The sequence below is a fragment of the Rissa tridactyla genome, chromosome 21 (genome assembly GCF_028500815.1).
Source record: "Rissa tridactyla isolate bRisTri1 chromosome 21, bRisTri1.patW.cur.20221130, whole genome shotgun sequence".
NCBI classification, from domain to species: Eukaryota; Metazoa; Chordata; class Aves; order Charadriiformes; family Laridae; genus Rissa; species Rissa tridactyla.
The window spans coordinates 3453317-3472446 of record NC_071486.1 but is presented as its reverse complement, the minus strand read 5'-3'; the positions used below and the strand labels follow the sequence as shown (position 1 = coordinate 3472446).

Sequence of the window (19130 nt, the reverse complement as noted above, 5' to 3'; positions counted from 1 at the left end):
AAAGAGAAAACCCAGCCTACCAACCCTATTCGCTTCACTTTAGTATTTTGAATGAATTTTATTCATTCTATTCACTTTAGAATACCTGCTCAGTTGTTCTCAACTTCCTGTCAAACTTCTCTCCCATAGATAGCAATTGCAAAATATTGATTTTTGAAAGGAAAGTTGAAAGGAAAACTCAACAATAAAGGACAAGATCCTGGCAACCATGACTAGCCCAAGATCAGCAGATAGAGGAACTTCTCTCCAAAGTGAGGCGTTGCTTTAAATTAGTCTGCTCCTGTTCTTGTTAGGGAACTGAAAAGAATTTCAAAATAAGAATAAAGCAAAAAGCTGTAAAAATCAGTATCTGAGTGCCTTTGTAATCAGATAACCTATTATGAGCTGAGGGCATTCTCTCTAGGCCTACAATACCTGCTTACTCCCTTGGGCCACTGCCCTTCATGCTCTTCTGCATTCAAGAGTCTTCAGCTGTGAGGTCCTTGAGGATTTATTCTGTTTATTTGCCAACAATCACACTTCCGGCATGTCTGCATTTCATCACGTTGCAGAGCTGCCAGCAACGCAGCGACAGAAAACCAGCCAGCTTTCTTCAGGACCCACTCCGACTCCCGGCCTGTGGGGGCTACTCAGCATGTAACAACAGTGCCTGAGTTAGGAGGCCAGATCCTGTACGTTCGGCAAAGGGAAAAAGGCATCTTCAGAAGATATTTTAAAACAGCAGGACCTAACCGGATGCCCTGAACTGCCAGCTGGAGGAACTTCTATCCTATCTCACCTATGGGGACACCATCCCCCTAGACAGTTAACTCAGGTGGTATGGTAATGCCCTGTTATAACTGGCATTAGAAATACACACCAATTTTCCACTGGAGCTCTGGAACCACTTCAGTGTAGCTAAATACATCTCATCCAGTACTTCCAAGCTGTTTTACAGGTAGTACAAAGAAATCACTCACAGTTGGTTCACTTGGAAAACACCATTAAGGGATCCACTGCAGGAGAAAGAAACACAATTGTGTTTGGGGTAAAACTTGCCTTTTTTGTTCTGTTTGTTGCCAGCTAGTGATATTCATGCATGCTTTCAACCTCTGCTAATAGATGCTTCTGCACCAGCGAGGGCAAAACCAGGCACCCGGAACTGCAGTAGTGTTCCTTCAAGAACATAGCGAATAGGTACAAAATCAGTGAAGTTCAGTGTAATCCTTCTAAAAGGGTGCACATCCCAAGCACACAGAGGAAAAAAAATATGCAGAACATAGTATTTTGCTTTTTTTATATGGCTGCTTTTAACTCAAAGAGCTTCGCAAACTGTAAACAGACACAAGAACTGTTTCAACAATACTGTAACATACAACTGCTTGATACCACACAAAGATTGCCTAACAGTGCAGGACTTGATAAAAGTATTTACGTTATTGTAGCGAATGTTTAAGTTACAATGCTGCTGAGAGATCCTGAGCAGCACAGGTGGAAGAAACAGCGTGCCCCAGAGGGAGCAGCAGGCAGACAGGGAAACTGACTCTCTCTTAAATCTTTCAAAGCCCGCCCAATCCTCTTAAGAGGAAAACTTCCTTTTGTGCCAAAACACAAGAAATAAGCACTTTCTAAGGGTGTCTGTTCAGTCATATTTGGCCAAAAAAGATAGTGACATGATACTTGGGAATTTGGGGACAAAAAGAAACTGCCTCCTGGAAGGTAACCAAGAATATAAACAAATTAGTGTCTGAGAAAGAAGAGCATTTGAGTAACATGAAGGTGAATTGTCATCTCTTCCACTTATGCCACCCAGTACAGATTCCATCACTGCACCCGCAGGACACTCCCTCTGCTCCAGGGCACTTTCTATATAATCACTGGATTCTTCTGCATAGCCTTCCAGGGATTCATTCAATGCAATGAATCCTGCAGCAAGCATGCAGAGACTCAAGCATCATGAAGGCACGCTGTGCATTATGCCAAAAGATATCTAGGAGCTGCCATAGCTATGGAAGAGACATAGCGTGACTACTAAGCGTATTTCCCTTAATGATGCCAATGGTAATTTTTCTTTCACACAATAATTGCCATGCATCCTCTTTGCTCCCAGATGAGACTCACCGAATATTTTGCCCACACTTGAAGGACGTACAAAAGCAACACTGGCCAGCTCCAAGCAGTCTTCCTTCCCTTTCCCAGCTCAGTGAGGCCATTTCCCAACTCCAAGAGGGTCACAGGAGCTTCCCCCCAGGCTCAGAGGTGAGAAGCAAAGCCTCCTTCCATCCTTCCTCAAACAACCCACCCCCTGCATGCAAACCACCCCACAGCCGCCATCTTGAGGCACCATCTCAACCTCTGAGGAAGAGCAGCAGGGCAAGATGGAGGCCCTCTGCACCAGCCAATCAGAGGAGCCCCAGAGCAACATCCATCCAATGAGCACCTACAGTAGGACACCCCAGCTTCCCTCAGCCAATCAGCTTCCAGCAGCCCAGCCCCAGGGGCGGGCAGAGCAGTCCCCTCAGGCAGCAACATGGCGTGGTGGGGATGGAAGGGAAAATGGACACCAAGATGTGTGGGCAGATAGGAAGCAGGCACACCCAGCCATCCCCAAGGGGGAGGCAGAGGTGACCCCTTCTCTTCCCTGCTTTCGTGGAGGGCAGGAAGGTTCGCCAGCTGCGTAGGCGTTTCTCAGCAGTGCTAAAACCACCGCCCTGCCCTCACCGCTCCCCGTCACTGCTGCCACTGGACTGGAAAGAGCACAAGGTCTGAAAGACAGGGCCAAAGCTTGTTTTTCTGTTTATAAATTTTTATTAGCTGGATAGTGTACACAGTACTTACAATTGCATCTATTAAAGACCAAAATACACTTGAAAAAAGGCATCATATAAAAAAAATTATAAACTTTTAACTATATACAAACATTGCCTTACATTACATTAATCTCGGTACCCTCCCACACCCATTCACAAAGAAAAGATTTCCTTTCCCCCCCCCCCCTTTTTCACATGCAAGGCCTTAAAGCCATTTAGCATCACTTGAGGACCGTTTTCCACATCCCATTCTTTACACTCATAGAAAACTCGTTTTTGATCAGTTCGCGGCTCCAACGCTCTCTGGGTCTATTGACCACGTTCCTCCTTCTCCCCAAGCCACTTTTATCCTCATCCACTCCTTTATGCGCTCCCAGGGTGGAGTTTTTGCTCAAGTGTAGCCAATCCACAAAGAATTCTCATAGAATTACTAGAGAGGTTTGAACTTGATGTCTCCAATTTAACAAATTTGCACAGGAAAAGAAAGCAGACTTTTTTTGGTAATATGGTGTTGACCAATAACTCCAATCTCACCAAGCAAACACTACTTTTAGAAGTGAATACACGTAACCCAAAGCAAATGAAAAATATGACAGTAGCACTCAGGCTTTCACATCACTATTTAAAATATTAACGATAAGACTTTCTACATAACACAAATCCATAGGTCTTAATACACGTTCTACAACAACGGATCAGAGAACCTATATATGAAAGGCTTATTGGGAAAAAAGTTCTAGCTGTCTTGAAGAAGTTTACACGTTCTTTAAGAAAAGAAGTAATTACTCATTAAAAAAAATACCTATGTCAGAGCAATAATCTTGCTTCCCTAACTTCCAGCTCTGAGAGGGGTTTCTCCAGAGATGAGCCATCAGTTGAAGAGCAGACACGTTACGGAGAAGCTGTCTTACTCCAGCACAGAAATACTCCTCCAACACTGACAAAATGTACAGATGATCTAAAAAAAATATATATATTTACAATAATGCTGCAAATTCAACTAAAGCAAATGTTTTGTTACTCCTTCACTAAGAGAGCTACATATTTCCTGAAATGGGTGACCTCGCAGAAATGCTAGGTGAGGATTTCATAGTTGCCAACTGAAGAAAATAAGCACCATGCTCTAATTGGCCAAGTATTTTAAGGCGGAAGCAACCAAAGGCACCAAAGATGCCATCAATGCAACGGAGGTAAGCAAATGCCTTTTGAATCATTAGAAAAAAATCCTAATGTAAGATCTGTGAGCGGATTTATTTGCACATCAAGTAGTAGGCCATCTCCTCCCATAGCTGCAGGTGCCACCGGGTGTTGAACAGTTTCTTTCTCACCATGTCAGCTGTGGTAAGAGTAAGAGCATGGAACTAAAAATTCAGAAGGAAAATGAACGGAACTCAATTTAGGAAATCCAGCTGCCTAACTACAAATACCAAATCTGCATTTCTGCTTTGTTCTTTCACTGGCTACGTAACTCCACGGATGGCTGACCTAAACATTGTCATCCTTAGCATCTAGACAGGCACGCTCTTCTTCCAAGATTGCCTGCTGGCAAGGTAGAATCTAACATTTATCCACATTTCTGCTCACTCCTCTTGCACTCCTTCCCATCTTCTCATACTTTTAGGTCTAGTATTTTTCTCTTTTATCCAAATAAATAGAATGTTCAAGGCTGTGTAGTTTTGTATCCTCCCAGCCTTCTATAACTTTCTAATTTGTCCTCCATTTTGCATTTAGTCATAAGCTTTCAGTAAATGGGAAAAACATAAGAGGGTGACAATATGGGATGTATTTTTCGTGTCCGTCCCCCTACCCCCATTTGAAAACAGAGCTCACTGAATCTAAAGCAGTCTCTCCCGTCCTTGGATGCCTTCCTCAAAAACACACACCTCACGCTTTACCTATTCAGGTTCATTAAGATCTCCCTCAGTGACAACGCCTGGCTGTATTTCCAATCCCATGCTTAACTGACATAATGCATTTTTTATGTTTTACAGAACACAAAAATTGGAAGCGATAGGACTATAGCATGCAAGTGATACATAGAGAGCCTGTAAAACTTATTCAAGATGGGAGGAGATGGGAATGGAAAGATGCAAGTATCAACTGTTAAAATAAGCATTACAGCTTCCATCACCAAATTTCAAATTAGAAAGAATGGAGCAAGCTTAAAATCTGTAATGAGCTAAGGAATTAAAGATCAAGACATGTTTTGTCAAGATACTCAGCCAGAAGCCAGATATAGATCATGAAATATTTTTTTTTAAATACAAGTACTCCTCCTTCATTAAGCGCCACTTTTTTATTTATTTAAAGAGGATAGTCTATTAAAAGCCTGAAAGGTTCATCAATACCTGCCTTCATTTGTCTAACAGTTCAGTTACATCAGGATGAGCTGAGCTGAGCTGCCCTATGCTTCTGCTGTCATGAAACAATCCCTCACCCCGTGCAGAATGAGAGAATTGTAGAACAGATTTAGAACAGACATGAAGAAACGCCATCACAAAGATGGTCAAGTGCTATCACTCTGAGATTGCAGATTTTACGTGTTTTGGAGGAACCATGCACTGGACTGCAGGTTAGAAGGCAGAATAAAAAAACCCCAACAAAATCCTTTGGAAGAGACTCACTTATAAGTTTTAATCCTTTTTATACTAGCATCTACTTTTCTTCCAAAGCAACAACTACTGGCAATAAACATACCAAAAAACATCCAGATTGCTTTTACTAGTTAAATCCTTATCCTCACATCACCCTCTCCCTTCTTGGAACACATACACAATATATTAAGTCCTGCAATCGTCTTGAGATATTTCTATCATTGTGACTGGATAGCTGAACTTTTCCCAGAGAAGAGCTTGCTGTTTACATATTTTACAAGGTGGAACTTCAAAGAACCCCCTTCAGTTTCTGCCAGTTTCAGAAGTGCAGATGCAACAACAGGAAGCAGTTCAGTTGACCATAAAATTCCGAAAGTGTAAAGAGTGCATGTAAATAACAAGTCTCTGCTGGGAAAACAAAGTACTGTGGTGAAGCCGCGCCAGAGCTGGTTGCTATAAACTGGATTATGTCTCTGTACAGAAGGGCCGTATGTCCAAGAGGTCTTTGCTGGCCCTGCTTCAGCATGCCAGAGTTATTGCTGATCACTGAGTCAGTGGCACACTCTCACCCATGGCCAATCTTAACACAAGAGATGTTTAAAAGAAAAAGAAAGGCATGAGCAGTCAGCCTCCGAAATCCCTGCGCTGGATCAGAACAGTATACCAAGAGTGTCGTTAAGTTTCCATTTGTTGAGTCAACTGCAGTTAAAATCTCGACCATGTACTGAAAACGTGGTGCTTGTTCTGTAGAAAAGGATAGGCTGTGATATGGCGATTGTCCCATTGAAAGACTTGCTTGATACACTGGAAAGGTAGGACAGACTTGCAGAAGGGACGGGAATTCCACTCAGTTATTATTTTTTTTCTTTAAGCAGTGGTTAGGAGACTCTGATCATCTGTGTCATTGCTTCTTCATTGGCCTGAGTTGGATCCTATAGATACAAAACACATACCATGTTGTAACTTCAACATTTTTCCATAATAGCAGAGAGAATCACACACAACTATCAAGAGATACTCCAGCCTCCTCCCTTGATCGTGTCATATTTTCCCTGGGTTTTACAGGCCAGTGTCAGAGAATGGGATATATAAATCTTAATAGTTCCTAGTAATGTGTTGTTTCTGGCAATAGGGAAAACCTAACACTGGTCTAGTATTTGGGAAGGATTCCACTCCACTAAAGCCACAGGACTGCTTTAAAGCACTAATCAATAACAGAATTTGCTAGTTCTGCTCTATTGTGTCCCTTCCTTTGAAAACCTGTCTTGCGCTTTTTATGTAAATCAATATGCAGCTAAGAATCAGATATTCACATTTTTTAATTTTCTGTCGGATGAAAGATAAGGTGTCTGTACCTTTAATTCATGTCCTAAAAAAAATACTTCTGGTATGCAATGAGAAAGGCTGCAAATGATGCATTTGTTAGGACAAATAAATACATGCATTCTTCGTTTGCAAAACAAAGTGTATACGTTTCTATCAACATTACTATAATTTAATTACTCAAGGCAAACAGACACTTGCTGTCTATAAGAAGTGAGAGAAGGTTTCTTTATAATGTCTGAAATATAAATTCAAAGGTAGAGAGGGAGGAAGGTCAGCAGCCTAGTCCAAGAAAGAACAAATGAAACAGTACAAAAACACCTCTAAAGTGTATTCTGAAGAACTGAAAGTGGCAGTTGTGCAAACAACAGATAAAATGTTACCCACCTGCATATGAGGGCTGTCTTTTTCCTTTGGTGAGAAGAAACGTCCACCTTCTCCCCGCTTCCTGGCCATGGCATGGCGATGCCGAGATTCATGCAAGTATTTCTGCAACAGTATGAAGGGGGTAATGAGAGACCAGCAGCTTCCAGTTCAGCACTTCCAGGAGGGGAAATTCCCGACTGCTAGAAAAGCCTACCCAGTCTGCATCCTTCTCCCTTCCCCAGAGAGAAGGTATTTACAGTAAATGCCCATTTGCAATATACATATGCAACAACTAAAAGCATGCAAAGGAAGCAAGACTGCCACCAAGGGACTAGCTTACGAACAAAAAAATAAAAAAAAAAATTGAAGAACACTTTAAGATTCTGGTCCTCATTTTCCAGCAGAGGTGGTTTTCTGTGCTTTTCTCATAGAGCAACCCTGTATTAGATCCGAGTTATATTCTTACCCTTCTTTCTTTGGGGATTTTTCCCTCCGCTTCAAGCTTAGCACGCGCCTGCCTCCTCTTAAGGATCCGGTGATACTGCTTGGCATTTACATAGAGGGGCTCTTCTTCCAGCATTTCTGCTCCAGGCAAAGGTATTCTCTGGATAGCTGGTACTGATCCAGCTCCAGGTACCATCTGTACAGAGAAGAATATGTTCTTAGTACTTGTAGCTCAGAACACAAAGTGAATGCAAAAGAAGTAATTAAAAAAATGTTAAAATGGAAAGTTTGGGGGGTTTTTTTTGTTGTTCAGATAATGCACCTACTTAAATTGAAAGTTGTTTTCAAACTGCAGAACAAATTTAAACAAATCAATTACATATCAGTCGTGCTTCACTTTTTTTCTTATTATGGTAAAATTTCTATCATATATAATTCTATGACCATGTTACTGCTTCTTGTACAATTAAGCATACAGGACATGCCCACTGCTTCCCTTTCTTTTTGGTTATCACTTATTTAATTTATATGATAATTTCAGAGCATTTCTTAAGCAAATATTACTTGTAGAGCTGCTGACATCTAGTGGGGACAAAATAAAATTCAAGTCAAAAGGCATCACACTACAAAGAAAGAAGAATTGGCAGAAAAAGCCCTCTTATGATTTAGAGAAACAAATACTAAGGGATCCTCCAGAAAAGCAACAGTTGATTCAATCTTTTTAAAGCTCAGTTCTCAGTTAACAGCTTGTTTTGAATTTCAGTTTCTAGATTTCTGAACTCTATAATCTGCTGTGGGCAAAAACAGAGTACAGAATACATAGATCGCAATAGGACACAGGCCATGAAAACTGAAAACTTGTATTGTTTAAACTAATGGTAGCTACTGAGAAGTCTGACCACATTAAGGTGACATGAATCTCAGAAAACAGTTTGTGTACAGACATCGTAAACCTCATCCTTTAAAAATATCAATGGAAAGTGAAAATACATACCATAACCATTCCACCTGAATTGACAACGTTTCCAGCAACTGGCAGGGTCACTGTGACAGTCCCTTGTCCACTACTGGTTGTATTGGTGTTGGCTCCCGTTTGGACAATTTGCGCTCCAGCCAAACTGGCTGCTGGAATGGTGATCATGCCTGTAACAGGGACTGTAACTTTAAGAAAATAAAACACAAAAGAAAAAAAAAACCAAACCAAAAACACGCACACAAAAAGAAGGGAACACCATTAGTCCCACTTCTGTTTTTTTACTCATTCATCCTTCCATAACATGCAAAAAAATTTAGAAAAACATTGCAAGTTATTAACTAAATTCTATCACCTCGTCCTCATACTTCCTGTATTTTGCATTTGTATCTGCACAGTAATCCCAGTGTCAGATAAGACATCGTGTGCTCTAACGCATAAAAGCAAAGTCAAGTGTTTCTATTCTAATAGTCCTTGCCAAAGGAAAGTGACTGTTTTTATTCTTCTGGGGAAAGAACTGCAGACTGAATTCCTGTATAATAATAGAAACACCTCTTCTTCCATTCACTATGCCAACAATTCGTATCACAGCACTACTAGCATTGCAACTCAATGTTTTCTTGGACAATAATTACAGTGCAATAAAAACCTATTGAAGAGATATTGAGAAGTCCTGATTCTTTTCACACCAAAGCTCATACCTTGTTGGAGAATGGTTCCATCAGCATTAACTGGCTGATAGACTATGGTCTGGCCTTCAGCTGCTTGTGCTACCTGTTGTCCTTGAACTGCTATTTGTTGCTGAGTCTAAACAAAACAAAGAACAAAGTAACTTTACAAACTGCTTATTTTTCAAATTTTACATTTCCTGAATTAACACATGGTGCTTTAGGTGTTTCAGGCATCTATTTCTTTTGCTTTATTAACAGCATCAAGAAATAGGATGGAGGACAAACCAACTGAACTGTGGATAAAACACCTAAAGCACACATTTCTAACAGTCTAGTATTTAATATTGAAAGAAACAGGTTCTACGTTTCCCATCTCACTATGAATATGTTAAAGGAAGAACTATTCTGCTCAGAAATTTAATTTTGGTCCTAATCAACAGAATCAGCAGAAAACCCAGGTATGACTAGACTACTTCACAAAATGGCGCAAGTATGAAATTACCAATACTTCATGTTTTCAAATTTCAACAAATAGACAAAAACCACCATGAACCAATAAAATACAGAAACACAATGGATAAAAACATGCAATCTAGCTGTTCTGCCCCAGAGTTATGCATGAAAACACTACAAACATATGAAATTTATTCTCAAGTTCTCCTCAATACGAATAATTCCTCCTTTTTTTTTTTCCCCCTTTTTTTTTTTTTTACTTAACCACACCTTAAGTCATTTGTCAAGTTTCTCTTCCTGTTTCTCTCAAGAAAACCCTTTCATGCTGGTGCAGTTACCTGTGTCTGGCCAGCAGTAACTGCAGTCTGTGGCTGCTGTATAATGATCTGCTGGGTCTGGCCCTGCTGCCCCTGTACCTGCACAGCCTGCCCACCTTGAATCTGAATCTGACCTGGCTGGACCAACTGAATCTGTGGAAGAAAGAGTCAGAAAGGAACATTAACTATGCCTCTTATTTCTCCCTCCTTGGCCTCAGCATTACCAAACCATCTCTGAGGATGATTTACTGTTGCAGAGAAAAAGAAAGCACTGATTCTTTGCTTGTTCCATTTTAAAATGAAGAGCTTTAATTTATTCCTCCCTGTGACACAGCAGTCACAGCCGTACAGAAGAGAGGAAATATAACATGCTAACGTCATTATGCCCAACCAGTTCTCCACTGCTTACACAATAAAATGGTCAAAAGAAATAAATTATTCACATGAAACTAGGAGTAATAATACTCTGGTGGTAAAAAAAAAAAAGAAAAAAGAGAACTAAGATTTAAGATCTCTGTAGAGTGTTAATTATCCAGCATACAGAAGTACTCCTGGGTATCTATAAAAGCTGTCTTCAGCTTTGCAGAGAAGTCTTTCCACCACCGAGGAATGTTTCTTAGATTAAAAAAAAAGGAACTGGAATGTGGTTTGAGGTTTGTACTTAAAAACCCAGTTATGGATTTCCCTCCAACAACCAGACCATAAAGAACCTAAGACAAAATATATTGTTTTTCAACAAAAGAAATTTTAAATAAACACTAAATAAGTCTCTCAAAACACCAAGACATCGTATGCCTTCCTGGACTATGCTGAACTTAATTCCTAGATCCTGTTCTCAAATCACTAGAACACTGTCATTATGCCACTGTTACAGTTCTCCCTTTGCTATTGAGGAACACACTTTGAGCACCTCTTTAAATTTAAAAACTGTCTTTTAGACAAATATTTCAAAATAATTGCTTCTAATAAAATCCACCTTCTATACCTTCTACAGTGTTACCTTCTGTGCAATAGAACCATTTAAATTCACCTTCAGCCATCACATATTAGATGAACTCAAGCACAAGAGTTATTTTCAAGAAGCTTTCTTAAATAAATTTAAAAAACCCCACCCTCTTTCTGAGCCGTAAATTGAGTAGGCACCAGATCACCACTGTACTGCAAGGGCCAGTTAAAATAAAAACAAAAAAACCCCAACAAACCAAAAAACCCAAACTAACTCCAGCTGTATTTTAATGGACTTCATTTAAAAGGTTTGCACCATCCCGTAAAATACAAAAATCAAATATACAAAGAATTTTCATTGCATTCTTAACACACAGCTCACTGCCAGATCCATAGCTGGAGAACAACTCTCTTTGCCCGGTTTATTTTAAAAGTGCTAAGGCAAATGTACTATCTGACAAGGTGAGAACATCATAGTTCACTCTCTGCAATTTCTCTTTAATAAAATGAGGGTTATCTCACCTGCTGCAGTCCCTGTGTTCCAGAAACTGGGACTTGCATGATCGTCTGGCCCTGACCCCCAGGCACAGCCTGCACCATGATCGGCTGCCCGGTCGATGTGATCAGCTGGCCTCCGCTTACTTGGACCATCAGCGGTTGACCCTGGACCTGGGAAACAGGAGGAAAAACAAACAGAACAATGAAAAAGTCTGGTGACATGAAGCCAGAGACTGAAGTGGCTACCACATGCGGCTAAGTGCTTACCTATTTTAGTGCGGCGACCAGAGAACCTGAGCAACAGTCACTAACCTGGGTTCACAATCGGCATTAAATAACTTTAGTTTCTAAAACTTTTTCCATGATGTGCTTCTGGATTTTGTAAATTATCTTTTTCTTGGAACCAAAACTTCCAAGTCTAATTGCAATAAAGCATGGAAAGCACAGCTAAATTTTCCAGAGACAATAACTATCTTCATGCACAGCCTGAGAGCAAAGTGTAATAAAAGAAGCTTTATTATCCACATCACTATTACTAATCTTTAATTGGGGTTTCTAATGAGAAAGCGCTCTAAATAAGCTATTCTCACAGAGAGATTCCGAGGTAGCTTCAGCTCTCTCCAATTACACGCTTACAACATTTCCATTTCCTAACCGAAATATAGCATGCAATGCTTTTAGAGAATGTTGTCATGCTCATTAAGTGAAATTATAAACGCAACAAGACAAAATGTAGTTCAGTAAGGAAGAGTGAAAAAAAGGAGCAGCAGCTACGTCTTGGCCCAACAACTCTTAGAGCAGACTTATAAATTCGGCATAAGAGTCTCTGGACTCTTGGACCAGGTATGTCTCTGGTCACTAGGGAAAAGGCCAATGAGAAGAAAAGCAAGGAGAAAACCTATCTGTTCAAACACCCTCACACACTAAGTCCCCAAACTCCTCAAAATATATCTTTGAAAACATTGTACCTCCACAGCTTAAATGTGAAATGAGTCTTATGCACCAGGCAATCAATTACGCTTTATCACGCTCCGAGTTGTTTGGAAACAAGAGCAACATAACATGATAAAAAGTCACTGAGTTCTTGGGTTTTCTACCTGTAAATTTCAAGAATATGCGATAACCAGGCTGAAGAGCAGCACAGATTTTCAGCACATACTGAACTACCTAAAAAATGCTTCTTTGCATAGTTCAAATACCTTAGTGAATTATATGCTAACACATCCACAGAAACAAGCACAGTTGTACCCCAGTGATCAATGCCCTGCATAGAATACTGTGACTTTACACGTCACCTGATACCCTTGCGACACTGTTCTGTTTCTCAACCTTGTAACTATTGCATACAAGTCCCTAACAAAATTCCGTAGTACTTTTGAATTACAACAGAGAGAGATATAAACATGCTCATGTCAGCCACAGAGAAGCACAGTCGGCAGTACAATATCCAATAAGCAGAAAGAAAAATTATACATTCCAGGATTCTTGTTAATGTATTAGAGCAAGCAAAAAAAAAAAAAAAGAAAAAGAAAAGCGGGGGAAGGACACATGGTGATGACCAGGAGGCCATAGTGACCCAAGCAATTCAAGTCAGTCAGCTTTTCATATTTTAACTCTGAACATAAAAAATGCTGTGTTCAACTTTACACCTGGCAAGACCATTCTAGCCTCTTGGAACTCTCCTCCTCCGAAGAATTAAAAAAACAAACAAAACCAAACCACTCAGTGAACTACTAAACTGCTACAGCCATCCAGGATTTATCAACTCCTTTAAAAGCCTCCTACATGAGCTAACGAAATGAAGTTTACAAGACAGAAAATACTTCACATTGAAATAAATCAGGGTTTGAAATAACCTTGCATTTCTTTCCAATCTGGGATGTATTCACTGTTAGGATACCTACTTGTCCTGGGTTTCCCTGAGTTGTTCACACGTAAATAAGAAATCGTATCTCTCAGTCCCACAGAAGCCAATATTGTCCCCAGGTGCCCTTTTTAATCACAGACAAGAAGTTTCACTCTTCAAGCTGGTAGGTCATCCACCACTTCTATGTCTTTCACGTAGTGAAAACAGAGAACTACTCACAGTGGATATCAGAAATCTAATCTCCTTGAAACTACTTTGGGTTATATCTCTTGACTGTTACTTCCTGATCTTGGTGGTTTTTCCTTTTAAATCTCATTTCAACCACTATTCACTTTCAGAATTGCAGCAGCAGGAATTCATGAATGCATCAGGGTTTCCGGCATGCACCCGAGATCCAATGGAAAGCTATAACCCCATGCTCTTCATGGAAAACCCTACAACTAGCATAAAGCAGAGATACTACTGTTGACAAATTTTCCTGTTCCTATTTCAAACCCTGGAAAAAACACAGCATTAGATATGTGGCGATGGTGAGAGTCATGCAGTGCTCACAAACACAATTAGAGAGATCACCACTACCTGGAGGGTCTGGACTTGCTGGCCTGAGGCGGATGCCACCTGGGCCTCAGTCTGCAACTGGACAGCAGTGACACCACCCTGCTGCTGGGAATAGGAACAGGAATAGCTTGAAACACGGAAATGCACAGGTCTGACAAGAGACAACGACACTTTGCTGGAAGAGGGTGAATTTAAACTTCATACACACTGCTCTTGGAACATAAGGACTGTGAATACGTTTAGCAAACCTAAGAACGGCATACCAACAAAACTGCATGGGATACTGACAGGCTTCAATATGCCAAGCAAAAATAATTTACAAAGAACAGGAGAGATTATTTTGCAGAATTTAAAATCTCAGCTTCAGCGTTTTAGACTGCTACCTTTTTGCTTAATGTTTCCCTTCACTGCCAAGGTTTCTTACTGTGAAGGGGTTCCAGATTTTTGTCACTTGTTAGTTACAATAAAGGCCATAAATTCTGCACAGAGCAGCAGCACAGATGACCACAGTCTAAGCTTCATCTGTGTCACCCCCACATCAAGGGCTTCCCACCACTGACCTTGAAGGACAATCTTGAGAGGCTGCAAGAGCAGTGAAATCCAAAAGCCTTTTCTATCTTTAGCCTCTTTAGTGAGAGTCCCAAAATAACCTGTGTTAACTATGTTCGCATTTGGGAGATGAAGGACATCTCTCTATTAAAAGCTGCATACAACAGGCCTGTTAAATTATTTTAGAAAAACGTTTCATGTCAAATACAGCACAGGCTGTGCATGTACTAAAAATGTAACAAGCCAAGTTATGTTTTTACCTCCCATTTACCTACGAGGTGACAATAAAACCAAATGTATCTTTGGTTATCTGCTGGAAGCAGGTATATTTGGTAATTCTTAATAGATCATGTTTTAAGGTCAAGTACAACCTCACTGAAAAAGTCAACTCCAGTGGAAGAAGCTGGTCCCTGCTGTCAAACAAACAGGCTGATGAGAAAGCGAAGCGTATCTCACTGAAAATACAATCCAGCGGCTCATTTATTTGCATGACAAACTAAGAAACTCCTCTTGCCTTTAAATAGAATAAACATAAGATGCAACAAAAATTTAACAGCAGCACAGCTCATCTGAAAATGCATCACTATACCTGAATGGGTGAAGCTTAACCACAGCAAAAATCTATAAGCCCTCAAGAAAAAACCAGCCCTACTCATCTGCACACTATAACAGAACTAGAAACTTCTTTCTAGAATGGGTTAATTCATCACAAGCTACATGCTTTCTTGCAATTCCTGTACTGTGTATTCATTTTGATCCATCTGTAGTTCTAAAACAAAATATCTCAATAAATACTTCTTTTGAGAAAGCTGGAGAAAGCCTCTATGGGCTTGAACAAAACCTATTTCAATTTTGGGGGTAATCTACATTGTTCCTTGTGTGACCGTTTGGATTAAGATTCTGATTCCTCCATTTTCAGCGAGGATGTCACTACTAGTTTGCAAACTCCCCGCTACACTGAAATGTGGTTAACTTGTATACCTGCAATGTTAAGAATTTAATAATAAGTTTGTGGGGCTTTTTAAAACATATTTCCTCTGACTTCAAGTCAAGTCAGGTAAACACATATCCAGACCGTATCGAGAGGCGTCTTGCTGGTTCTGTGAAACTAAGAAGTACAAACAGATTTGTAACTCGGCACTGGCGATGCCAGCTCACCCACTATCGCCTTCCATACCTGCTGCTGAATCTGTCCAGCCTGCACAACGATCTGCTCTGTGGAACTGTTACTATTCGCTGTGTACTGCTCCATAGCGCTTCAGTTCCAAGACAGTAAAAGGCACACCTCGGTCTGTGTATCTGGCAAGACAAGTTAAAAAAAAAAAACCACCATGTGATTATTGTCCCAAGGTTTGAAGATTAGAATTATCATACAGTAGCGGAAAAGCAAACCATCTGCTGACATTGAGGTCACGATTACACAGTAAGAACCGCTGTTTAATCAAGGACCTACCTCTTTCATAATGTCACCTTACTTTCATTGAGTGACAAAATTAGAATTGTAATTTCAAGAACATGTAACTTGACTGAGAAGCAGAAAGTATCTCAATTCTGTCATTGTCTTCAGTGAATCAGATAGCAGCTATGAACCTGTTTATCTTCCTGTTTTACCCCTCCAGCCTGTGTATTCTGGGCTATAGACAGTTGCCTACGCTGCACATTGGTGGAGGACAGGCGTGTTATCAATAAAAAAAATTCACAAGATACAAAGTTTAGGTATAAAAAAATCAAACTACATTTCAAGAATTCAACAACGCTTAGTGAAACTGTCTCTCCTACCCTGACTATGTAGCGCTCCCTCCTCATATCTCTTTCTTCTCTTCCTACTTTCATAAATTTGAGAACAGCCAGCAGACTTCTCAGTGCTTCCATCCTTTTACTGCCTCTCATTTCTTGGACACTTGCCTACACCTATGAAGAACACACTGTTGAAATAAAAGACTTAGTTCCATTACCTCCTTCTCCCTCACATCTCTTCTCAGTTGATCAACAAGGGAAGAATTCTTACTATTGCTTTTAATGAGGTATTTGATTTATGCTATGACTGAACAAGAACCTGCTACATTAGTGAAAAAGCAGCCTGTAACTTTAATCTTTGAAGTCTAAAGCAACAAAAAAACAGGCCCCTTCAGTTTTCAAAGAAATGCACACAAAATTTATTCACAACTTAAACTAACTGTAACTGTTGCTGTGGTTACTACTGTAATGACACTTCTCACACTGCCTGCTCTTTAACTTTAAAACATCCTTTGTACTTCAGTGTCTTGCATTTATCTTAAGAACACTTCATTTTTTGCATCAACTTATTCCTCACCGTGACCTAGGAAAACACAGAATGATTTTACATTTCGTTGTTCTCTTGCAAGTTATCACCAGTTGTTGCTTACCTACAAAAATAAACTATTAACCTGTCATGACAGACCAGAAGGATGCTCGTTACAGGCGGCACAATACTCAGCCATAATAATGTAAGAACCTCCTTAGTCCCTATCAGCTCTTTCGTTTGGATTAAGGATGTAGTGACACTAACCCTGGAGATCACAGATATCTGTGTCACAGCACTGAAAGGCACTACATTTTACTGCAATTTTCTCTCTCTCCTTGGCCCATTTAGTAAGTTTTTCACAGCCTGACAGAATAAAAGAAGATAAACATTATTTCTGAAGATGATGCTGTCTACCAAGGTTCTTATTTCAATTTTGCACCGTATACTTAATTTCTGCCCTAAACGCCCATGGGACCTGTCAGAAAACAGCTCCTGCATTTCATTCTTCAGGGAAGTATTTCAATAGCAAGCACAGGATACCAGTAAACCATATTTGCCAAGAGTTCTCTGGCTTCCTTAACACCACAACCAATAATCAAGTGCAGGCATAGCTCTAACTTGGGAATGCTTCTTCACAGACCCCCGCATCAAGCCCCTGTCTTGTTTACTTAAAATATTAGCAGCATTGTAATCCTAACTCTCTTCATTAGCTGTGGCTAGCCAAAGTTACAAACAAAAGATTTTACATGTGCTGGATCATAGTCCTCCCAGGGATTATTTCATTCCCTTCATGAAAACACAGAGCACCAGCGTTACTGTATCAAAGTTAAATTTTAAAAATCAGTTATCTGCTTCAATGGCACGCTCCTCCCACCGCTGATCTCACCACTCGGCTCCTCCTCACCAGGCCCTTGTCTGCGCTGAAAATGACTTTGTGTTCTCGTTCTATCGGCATATATTCATATACATACAAACGAAGCCATAGGAGCTGCATCAACAACAGTTCTCTTGGCAAATAAGCTATGATAAGAACAAACTAGCATGACAAACTGTGCTAGGACTTGAGCCAGCGTGAAAGCATCATTTTAAAACGTGTTGCGCCCTGGAAGAAGGTTACTAAATCGGCAGAAGTTTCTAGGGCAGACCCTGTCAGTCCACCCACACGATCCTTGTCCTCGAAGGACACCAGCGGAGGACAGAACAACCACGCCAAGCCAAGGACAGGATTTAACTAAACAGCAACCCAGAGAGGGACAATAAGGCCACAGTCACAACTCCCACTGCTCGGCAGAATAAAAGATGCGCTACCCAGATTTTGTTTCCGACCTCCTTATCAAACTTGTGAGTCAGGGCGTTCGCCCAGGGACGTTTTCATTTTATTGCCGAATGCCTCACACCGGGGATGTTCTCGGCGGGCAGAGGACGATGTGCTCGGACAGAGGCGATGCCTGCAGCTCAGCGAGGACAAAGCAAAGGGGGGAAAAAAACGGGCAGAAAGGGCAGTTTCTCCTCACAGAGGAGCACGTGGCTGGCGGCATTTGGCGCCCAGGTGCGTTCAGGGGAGGCAGGGTGGGGGGACCCTGCACACCCGCTTCACCGGCAGCCGCGGGGAAGAGGAAGGGGGGGCAGCGACCTGCCCTCGGCGCACACTCGCCGCCTTCCCCCCCGCCTCCCCCGGGCAAGGCGGGGAGGAGGAGGAGAAGGGGGGAAGGAGGAGGGGCGGCCCGGGTTGCCCGCGGCCCATCTGTCACAGTGGGGCCGGCGGGGAGGCTCGCCCGCTCCGCTCCGCTCCCCCCGCCCGCCCGGTGGAAGGGCGGGGCCCTGCCGGCTCCCGTCCCAGTGGCCCCGCACGGCACCGGCCCCACCGGGGGAGACCGGCCCCACCGCGCGCCTCCCCTCAGCGGCCCGGCCCGCGGCCGCGCCTTCACCTCCACCACCGCCCCGCCATCTCCCGTATCCCGGCCCAGGGCCCTCTCCTCCCGGGGCTCCCCACCAACACCACCGCCCCTGGCGGAGCCGGGCCCCGTCCCCTGGCCTCCCCCGGCGCCCGGCCGGCCGCGGCCCTACGAGCGGCCTCCTGACTGGTCACTCGGCCCCGCCAATCCCGGCGCTGGGGCCGGCGCTCGGGGGCTCCATATTGGCTGCTCGCGCTCACCGTGCCTCGCTCCCCCGGTTCGGGTCCCGCGCTGATTGGCTCCGCCACCGGCCCCCGAAACCCAATCAGCGCCTCCACTCAGCCGCCGCGCAAAATGGCGCCCAACCCCGAACAAAGGCGAGGGGAGGGGGCGGGCACGGGCGGCGCAGGCGCAGGGCGGCCCCGCGCCCCGCCTGGCCCCGCCCCCTCCCTCCTCGCGGCCCTGCGCGCCGGGCCCCGCCCCCCCGCCCCCCGCCCGCCCGCGCCTACTGCGCCTGCGCCACGGGCCGTGCGCGCGCCGCCGCGGGTCGCCGCCGCCAGCACTGCGCAAGCGCCGGGTGAGGCTCCGCCCCCTCCCTCCGCCGGATCGTGCGCATGCGCCG

General features: G+C 42.6%; 1 protein-coding gene across 19 annotated transcripts; it reads right to left on the bottom strand.

Moving 5' to 3' along the window:
- Window positions 1–5397: 5397 nt before the first annotated feature.
- On the bottom strand, window positions 5398–18954 carry NFYA (nuclear transcription factor Y subunit alpha). Of its 19 annotated transcripts, none has more exons than XM_054181253.1 (10): window positions 18769–18954; window positions 15525–15646; window positions 13817–13903; window positions 11398–11544; window positions 9952–10083; window positions 9191–9296; window positions 8511–8671; window positions 7539–7712; window positions 7094–7195; window positions 5398–6315 (listed from the first exon to the last, which is right to left on the bottom strand). In XM_054181253.1, the coding sequence occupies exons 2-10, from the start codon at window positions 15597–15599 to the stop codon at window positions 6262–6264; spliced, it is 1038 nt and encodes a 345-aa protein (XP_054037228.1). In that variant the 5' UTR covers window positions 15600–15646; window positions 18769–18954; the 3' UTR covers window positions 5398–6261. The 19 variants fall into 19 exon arrangements, with proteins under 19 accessions (XP_054037228.1, XP_054037221.1, XP_054037225.1 ...); XM_054181246.1 differs by having other exon boundaries at window positions 8511–8677; window positions 18769–18953; XM_054181250.1 differs by having other exon boundaries at window positions 8511–8677; window positions 13820–13903; window positions 18769–18953.
- Window positions 18955–19130: the final 176 nt, after the last annotated feature.